We start from the raw sequence: 9,508 nt of genomic DNA on the forward strand, positions 1-9,508 counted from the left end.
TCTCTTAATTAATTGGCCTCTCAGAGTTGGTAAGACAACTCCCACCTGTTTATGCTCTCTGTATGTGTGTATATATATCTCCTCAATATATGTTCCATTCTATATGCATCCGAAGAAGTGGGCTGTAGTCCACGAAAGCTTATGCTCTAATAAATTTGTTAGTCTCTAAGGTGCCACAAGTCCTCCTGTTCTTCTTTTTGAGATGTTACTAAGTGCATTTGTAAAACATGATCAAATAAAGATAATTGGTTTGATTTCTTCTCACTTACAGTGGTTTTATGCCTGTATAACTCCACTGACTTCCAGGGCGGGGTTCCTGATTCACCCAGCAGTTCTTGTGTAAAAGAGAGCAGAACCACACCCGGTGACTGTAATTTGGGGTGATAATTAGGACGGCTGACTGCACATGCTTTCCTTTAAAACTAAAATTCTGTCTGCTTTAAACTTTCGACACAAGACTTCATTTGGTATGCAGCAGCCAATTGTTGGTACAGCCCCATGGGTTTACTCTGGCACCCAGGAATATTGTCACTGATATGCAGTAGGAGTGGGCGTGGTTTTATTTGTGTTAGAGTGAAGCTGTGGTTGTCAGAGGAATAACAAGAAGATGATTTGGGTGGTGTCAGATTGTCTGGAGCGGCTCATGACTGTGAGTGCCTAACTCAGGGCAGACTGTCAAAAAACAGGGCAGACACCCCAATCTGGTGGTGTGTTCTGTAATTCGATTTCATCAAACCAGTAACAAATGTGAACTCCTGGATCATTTATACCAGTCTTATCATAGAGTCACAGACAGTCCTGTTAGATTCTCCAGTCTATCTTACCAGCCAGACAAACTGGATTTTGTGATAAGAGGTCATTTAAACCAAAAATCATATCACATTTAGGTTGCTCCCAGTCCCAAGAGACTAGTCACTTACCCCAGATCTCTAGATCTTACACCAAAGACAATGCTGGTAGCCAATTCTGCAGTATGCTAACTAAAGGTTTATTAGTTAAGAAAAGGAAATGAGAGTTATTGAGAGGTTAAGGCAGGTCAAATATATGTACAGGAGAGTCACAGTTTGTAATTCCAAATGGCGGCAGGGATGTAATAAACTGCCAGTTTCCCAAAAGTCTTTTCAGGGTTCCCAGATAGTCTCTGGGGACTCTGCTTTGCATCTGGTACACTTCCCTGTAAGAGTCCAAGTAGTCCAGAGATGTAGGCTCTTTCCTGGAATCCATACATATAGCTTCTTCTCACAGAAAACAAGCTGTGAGAAGCCATGTGGGCTTTTCCTCTGGTGACGGAGAGAGGAACGCATTTTGAGTCTTTGACCTCCGATCATCACACACAATGCCCACTTGCTTCGAAATGAGCTCTTTTCTGTTAACGTTCTTCGTTTGAATTGCACAAGGCTTCTTTCTCATTTGACGGCTCGTTTGGTGGGTTACTTAGTTACAGGGGTGTATACAATGTACATGTTTGCTACTCCATTATACCAGGATACAGATAAGTGAAAACAATGAACGTAACATCCCACTCGTTTTCATGAAGTTTAAGCACCAAATACACTCTTCTACATTTAAACACCACTTTTATCTATACTAATACACAAGTGAATTGCCCTGCAGCTCTGGCATGAGCTGGCACCTTGGTTACCAGCATCGCAGTGGATTTTGTTGTTACAGTTCTTTCTTAAAAATAAAAGAAAATAAATAAAATAGTGCTGTTAAAAGTAACCAGACAGTGTTGGAGACTGAAATTCTCTCTATAGCCTCAGAACAGGCATAGCTTGGGCAGTGGTAGTACAAATCTCCATATGCTACCCACCTGTGTGCCTCATGTCTGACCTGGAAGAGCCATCTCTAGGGACAAGGGGATTGTTCATACTCAATCCCATTTAAATCCTCTCTAACCTTTGCCAACAAGAGAGAGGTGTGATCTGAGTGCCAGTCACGGAGCCCTGCTTCCATCTTTGACCCTGAGCAAGTTGCTACTTAAGCTCTGTGTCTCACTTTTCCCCACTTGCCAGGTGGGGGTAATAGTCTTTACTTACACCTCTGAGAGGTACTGTGAAGAGCTAATGTTCATAAAGAATTTTGAAGTATTCTCATTGCAGTTTAATTCAAATACATCCATGCCCAATCGCCTTTTCAAGAATCTGACCCAAAGTAAATCAATGTCAAATTCATCTTTTCCAGGCACAGATCTATTTAGAACTGAACAGAAGGAGCTTACCGAAGCATAAAATGACTTCAGCTTCCTGCAGGTTTCAATATACGTCCCTCTAAAAAGGATCAGCTCTTATGCATGGAAAGACATGGCTTAGGACTTTGCATGGAGCATAGAGTCACTGTGGAGCTGTGCCGTTGACAGACTCTCTCTGCTGTATTTCAGATGCCTCGGCATGTCTGTACAAGAGGAGTGAGAGGACGCTAGGATCCCGGGATATGGGGGCCGTTGTTATTGTGCAGGCTTTCCAGGGTGAGGACAGTCACATCCATTTGGAAGGTGTTCAATTCCAGCACATGGGCCAAGCATTCCAGCAGCAACTGAGCGCACTGACCGTTGCCGGGGATGCCCGTATGACTGGTGAGAGACTGGTTAGGGCCCTTGCCTAGCACTTGGGAGACCTCAGTTCAGTTACCTGCTCTGCCACCAACTTCCTCTGTGAACTCAGCCAAGTCACTTGGCCTCTCTGTGCTTCAGCTCCTTATCTGTAAAATGGGGATAATAGCACTGCCCCAACTCTCAGGGGTCTTGTCAGGGTAGAGACACTAAAGACTGTGAAGTGCCGTGGGATCTATTGATGAAAACTGCTATACTGTATAAGAAATAGGTGCTATTGATGATTATTATAGATCGGAGATAGGCCCAAGAAATACCACGAATCAGGCCTCCACTGATTGAACTTGGGGCATGAAAATGATCATGAAATGGTAGAGTTCATGATTCTAAGGAATGGTAGGAAGGAGAACAGCATAATAAAGACAATGGATTTCAAGAAGGCAGACTTTAGCAAACTCAGGGAGTTGGTAGGTTAAGATCCCATGGGAAACAAGTCTAAGGGGAAAAACAATAGAAGATAGTTGGCAGCTTTTCAAAGAGACATTATTAAGGGCACAAGAGCAAACTATCCCACTGCGTAGGAAAGATAGGAAGTATGGCAAGAACCCACCCTGGCTTAACCAGGAGATCTTCAATGAGCTAAAAATAAAAAAAGAGACCTACAAAAAGGGGAAACTAGGTCAAATTACAAAGGATGAATATAAACAAATAACACAAGCAATTAGAAAGGCCAAGGCACAAAACGAGCTCAAACTAGCTAGGGACATAAAGGGTAACAAGAAAACATTCTACAAACACATTAGAAGCAAGAGGAAGACCAAGGACCAATCAGGGCGGGGGGAAGGAATAATAACAGAAAATGTGGAAATGGCAGAAGTGCTTAATGATGTCATTGTTTCGGTTTTCACCAAGAAGGTCGGTGGTTATTGGACATCTAACGTATTGAATGCCACTGCAAATGAGGTAGGATCAGAAGAGGCTAAAATAGGGAAAGAAAAAGGTTACTTGGACAAATTAGATGTCTTCAAGTCACCAGGGTCTGATGAAATGCATCCTAGAATACTCGAGGGGCTGACTGAGGAGATATCTGAGCCATTAGCAATTATCTTTGAGAAGTCATGGAAGATGGGAGAGATTCCTGAAAACCAGAAAAGGGCAAATATAGTGCCCACCCTTAAATACGGAAATAAGGACAACCCAGGGAATTACAGACCAGTCAGCTTAACTTTTGTACCCAGAAAGATAATGGAGCAAATAATTAAGCAATCAATTTGCAAACATCCAGAAGATAATAAGATGATAAGTAACAGTCATCATGGAGTTCTCAAAAACAAATCGTGTCAAACCAACCTGATAGCTTTCTTTGACAGTGTAACAACCTTTGTGGATGGTGGGAAGCAGTAGACGTGGTATATCTTGATTTTAGTAAAGTTTTTTATACTGTCCCACATGACCTTCTCATAAATAAACTAGGGAACTGCAACTTAGATGGAGCAACTGTAAGGTGGGTGCAAAACTGGTTGGAAAACCATTCCCAGAGAGTAGTTATCAGTGGTTCAGTATCATGCTGGAAGGGCATAATGAGTGGAGACCCGCAGGGATCAGTTCTGGGTCCAGTTCTGTTCAATATCTTCATCAATGATTTAGATAATGGTATACAGAGTACACTTATAAAGTCTGTGGATGCTACCAAGCTAGGAGGGGTTGCAAATGCTTTGGAGGATAGGATTAAAATTCAAAATGATCTGGACAACTGGAGAAATGGTCTGAAGTAAATTGGATGAAATTCAATAAGGACAAATGCAAAGTACTCCATTTAGGAAGGAACAATCAGTTGCACACATACAAAATGGAAAATGACCGCCTAGGAAGGAGTACTGCGGAAAGGGATCTGGGGGTCATAGTGGACCACATGCTAAATATGAGTCGAACAGTGTAACACTGTTGCAAAAAAAGTGAACATCATTCTGGGATGTATTAGCAGGAGTGCTGTAAGCAAGACAGGAGAAGTAATTCTTCCGCTCTTCTCTGCGCTGATTAGGCTTCAACAGGAGTATTGTGTTCAGTTTCGGGTGCCACATTTCTGGAAGGATGTGGACAAATTGGAGAGTCCAGAGAAGAGCAACACAAATGATTAAAGGTCTAGAATATGTGATCTATGAGGGAAGATTGAAAAATTGGGTTTGTTTAGTTTGGAAAAGAGAAGACTGAGAGGGGACACGATAACAGTTTTCATGTAAAAGGTTGTTACAAGGAGGAGGAAGAATTTTTTTTTCTTAACCTCTGAGATAGGAGAAGAAGCAATGGGCTTAAATTACAGCAAGGGAGGTTTAGGTTGGACATTAGGAAAAACTTCCTAACTGTCAGGGTGGTTAAACACTGGAATAAATTGCCTAGGGAGGTTGTGGAATCTCCATGATTGGAGATTTTTAAGAGCAGGTTAGACAAACACCCATCAGGAATGGTCTAGATAATATAGTCCTGCCATGAGTGGAGGGGACTGGACTAGATGACCTCTTGAGGTCCCTTCCAATGCTATAATTCTATGATTCTATGTTTTCTTCAAAATCCACATTCCAAACCAAACCAAATTTTGTATTTAGGGGACTCTGTCCATGCTCCATGAAATGTGTTTTGGACTGGGGTGGTTCGATTTAAATAGGAAATCCACATTAAGTTTTATCCATTCCTAGAACTCAACCCCTAATGAATCTTGTTGAAGATTTTAAGATATTTAATTGTTTTTCCCCTCTGCATAGCAGCCTGCCTCAAATTATAGTTCATTTTTGCTGCTTCTCTGTATAATCATGGTCTGGCCAGCACTGGAAACAGAAGTAAAATACTAAGAATGAGCATATTTCATTAGTTTCAGTCTAGCAACTGGAAAGCAGGAAGAGCTGGAAAGCTCATGGGTAAAGTTGGTTCTCATGAGATTCCTAGCCAAACTTTGTAGAATCATAGAATTCATAGAATCATAGAATATTAGGGTTGGAAGAGACCTCAGGAGGTCATCTAGTCCAATCCACTGCTCAAAGCAGGACCAAAACCCACCAAATCATCCCAGCCAGGGCTTTGTCAAGCTGGACCTTAAAAACCTCTAAGGATGAAGATTCCACCATCTCCTAGTTAACCCATTCCAGTGCTTAACCACCCTCCCCCACTGTAGTCTCATGGAGGTTTGTCCATCACTACTGCAGACTGCTAGTAAAGTTTGGTGACTGTTGTAGGGTCCCTCCAACTCCTGTTCATACCAATGGGAGTCTTTCCATTGGTGTCAAAGGGAGCTAGATCAAGTCCAGGATATGAACATCATCTGAGCAAGCTTTGCCTTTGTCCTGGCATGTAGCCCACACTGGCCTGACATTAGTCATGTCTGCTAATTTGCACATGGCTTACTGGGTTACATATAAAAGATCTCTTACAGTGTAATGACATTTTTATTCTTGCTTTGCGGATCACTGGATGGCATATGTTCGGCTTCTTGTGTGATTGTGCTAAACTGGCCACATTTCAAAGTTTGTCGTATAGAAAAAAACTCACCTGCATGACATTGTTGTGATGCAAATTCACTTAATATAGTGACATCATAGGAAATGTGATATATTTGTGTAAGCATGATGCCACAATACTTTGCAATGTCATGATGCTGCTTTAAAACCTCGTTATGTTGTGATGCAATGTCACAATGTTGCAAACACTTTACCAGTTGGAAATCATTTTGGGGCTGAGAGGGTAAAATTCATCATATAAGCAATACTTGCAGGTTGGTAAAAACAATTGCAAAATTTGGTAAGGGTGAACAGCTTAAATTGCGATCTGTCTCATCAGAGCAAGTTGGATTAATCAAGCAGCATCAGTGTTGATGAATAATAGTTTGTACAAAAACATCACCTTTAATGGAGGTAACCTGGAGTTATATTCTTGCTTTCCTCTGACACTACCCTTTTCTTTCTAGATTCTTACATTTGCGGTTGCTCTGTGTGGGATTCCTTTGGTCGGGGACTCAGTCTGTCAAGGACCTCAGAGCTAAGAGTGGACAATAATGTTTTCTATAACATTTTAGGTCATGGGATTCTACTGGGTAAGTGAACCAGAGGATTTTCAATTAACCTATACGTGGCTCTTTATGGCAAGGATACTGTTAATCAAAACTTCCTTGGGTGGAAGAAGGTTCGATTCATGTTCTCTGGCACTAGTCTTGTGGAATCCAGTATATCACTCTCCAACTTCCTCATGCAGATGCTGAGGACCTATCTCCTTGTAACCATATATGCCTTGGGTCCATGTCTTATGAGCAGCATGGAGCTTGTTCAGTCCCATTGGTACTTCTCTCCCACCCCACCTCTTTTCTTTACAATCTAACAGTAGATAGAGATTCACCTGTCATGGAAAGAACTCTATGATGTAATATTTAAAGATCCGGTTCACCTAAGCACATACTTCCCGTTAGTGTTGATCAGGTGACATTGAAAACAATGGGATGATAGCACGTGCTTAAAGTCAAGCACAGGCTTAGGTACTTGACTGATTTGGAACTTGAGATAACAAAAATATTGCAAGTCAAAATCTCTCTCCTACCTACCATTAAAGCAAGCTGGAGATTGGTCTGCAGACTGTTCCACCAGCATCCCATACTGCCTGAGTATGTAATGATATCACATTAGTTTTGGCTGCCGCCAGTCATGGATGAGAAACAGCAATTTAAATTTAAACAAACAAACAAAAGCCTTAGGCCCCGATTCTGCAATCCAGTGCACACATACAGGCCTTCCGCTTGACTGGAGTCCCACTGAAATCACTTTGACTATAAACAGGTGCAGCGCTCAACCTGTCCAGGTCTTAATTTGGAAATCCTTTCCTCCCATCCTTCATGCTGAGACATAAGTCTGACTTTCCAATCTCTGGGCTGAACTAAATGTGTCCTCAGAAATTTCGGTCTGAATACTCTGTATCCTCAAGACGTCTTTAATGGCTTCAATGTCAGTAGCTCCAGAGGGTCTGAAAGATGAATTTATATATCATTTTGTTACCTGTAAAGGCATATTTATTATAGCTGCCTGTTTGCTGCTCTAGAATTGGAATCTCTCAATGATTTCATTTAAACCCCTATTTTCTAGGGTTTTGCAGGACAGTCATAAAAAGTTGCTCTGGGCTTAAAGTTAATTGGCAAACAAGATCCTGGCCTGGAAGCCAAGACTTTTTATGACTCCTTTCAAACCTGTATGACTGTCAAAAGCACTAGTGTACAATCCTACTTTTGCCCTCATAATGGCTGTGACTGAAATAAATACAATCTGAAAAGGAAATATGTCTCAGTAGGATCTAGTTCCAAGGTAAATGCCATGGAGGTTGCAGAGTGTGTGAAAAAATAAAGCCCCAAACTCAATGCATATATTTTTTTCTGGAGATCAGCTTGAATTTAGGGTAATTAATATGTAGGAGGGTACCTGTGTCCGGGGAAGAATTTCAGGGAGAGTTGGCGTATGTTATCCCTATCAAGAACCATATTTCTTGTAAAGGAAGGGCAAGAGTGACTTGCATGCTCCTTGGATAGGGCTTGCCATTTTCCAGATAGATGATGGCTGGCATTTCCTTAGGATGGAGGTTAAAGTGCTTTTCTTTCCTTTCTGTGCCAATTCATACCATTTTGGGGACCCAATTACTGCAGGCAGGAGGCATGTGTGCTGCTGTGAGTGGTGCATCCATTGTTGTCTTCTGCCCATTGTCTAGTTCATGGCTCAAACAACAACAACAACAAAACCCCCAAAACCACCAAAAAAACCAACAACCAAAATAAAACAACAACAAGCAACAACCCAAGATGCTTTGGTACATGATTGCATGATATGTTTTTAATATTTCGGTTTACATGGTTAAGGCATTGGGTTAGGACTCAGGAGATTTTGGGTTTAATTCCTGGCTCTGTCACAGGGTGCCTGTGTGAATTTAGGCAACTCACCTCATCGCTCTGTCCCTCTGTTCCCCATTTGTACAACGTGTATCATAATATCTCTTCTTTCTAGCTGTTGGCTGTCTTCTCTGTTTAGATTGTAAACTCTTCGGGGCAGAGACCGTCTTACTCTGTGTTTGTACAGAGCCTAGCACAAGAGGCTCTGATCTTGGTTCCGGCCTCTTGGCACGACCATAGTACAAATTAATAACAACAATTCCCTCTCCACCCTGTGGAAACTATCTGAGCTTTCAACTATGCACCACAGTAATAATCTTCACCCCTGACATTTAGATCTCTGCCATGTTAAATTGATCCTGCCCCACTCTCAACTTTCCTTCTATGGTGTAACATGGATTCCAGAGTGCTTTGCAAATAGTATATGTACAGCACTGTAGAAATGCAGCCACCTCTGTGGTAAAGAGCTGCAGCCAACCAGCACACGGTGCCTTGCACAACAGTATAGGTGGGGAATAAAACATACAGAATAATATGTGATCTGCATGAATGATGATTGTTGGAGCTGTATTTGATGAATTTGTGCCTCTGATTATATTTTAGGAGGGTGGTTGGAACAGGGGAATAGAGTCAGGCACAACACAGTGATTGGACTTTCTGGAACTGATGGACTTTCCAACATAGAAACGTTATCACCAGCAGGGATCTACATCAGGGCTCCTGCTAACCAGATAGAGGTAAGGGTAAAAAACAAGAACAACATAATGTATCAAAGAACAACATAATGGTCTGAAATATTGTTCTTGGAGTGACCCAAACACAGGATGGTCACTTACTGAATGGGTTTTAATAAGGATGGTTACTGAAACAGGATAGTAATACAAGTGCACAATGCTATATTCCCAAATAATATTCTTTGTGTGTGTGTGTGTGTGTGTGTGTGTGTGTGTGTGTGTGTGTTTATACACACACACAGACATATATCACTCTCTCTCTCTCTCTCTCACACACACACACACACACACACACACACACACACACACACACAC

At 41.7% G+C, this 9,508-nt stretch overlaps 1 protein-coding gene across 1 annotated transcript; it reads left to right on the forward strand.

The window, feature by feature from the left end:
* Positions 1 to 2,384: 2,384 nt before the first annotated feature.
* Positions 2,385 to 9,196, forward strand: LOC117870622 (fibrocystin-like; the record flags this gene model as incomplete). The annotated part of the gene is made up of 3 exons (XM_034757827.1): positions 2,385 to 2,575; positions 6,507 to 6,632; positions 9,063 to 9,196. Coding segments are annotated over exons 1-3 (402 nt in total), but the record flags the coding sequence as incomplete, so codon positions are not given.
* Positions 9,197 to 9,508: the final 312 nt, after the last annotated feature.

The sequence above is a fragment of the Trachemys scripta genome, unplaced genomic scaffold, assembly GCF_013100865.1.
Source record: "Trachemys scripta elegans isolate TJP31775 unplaced genomic scaffold, CAS_Tse_1.0 scaffold_68, whole genome shotgun sequence".
NCBI classification, from domain to species: domain Eukaryota; kingdom Metazoa; phylum Chordata; order Testudines; family Emydidae; genus Trachemys; species Trachemys scripta.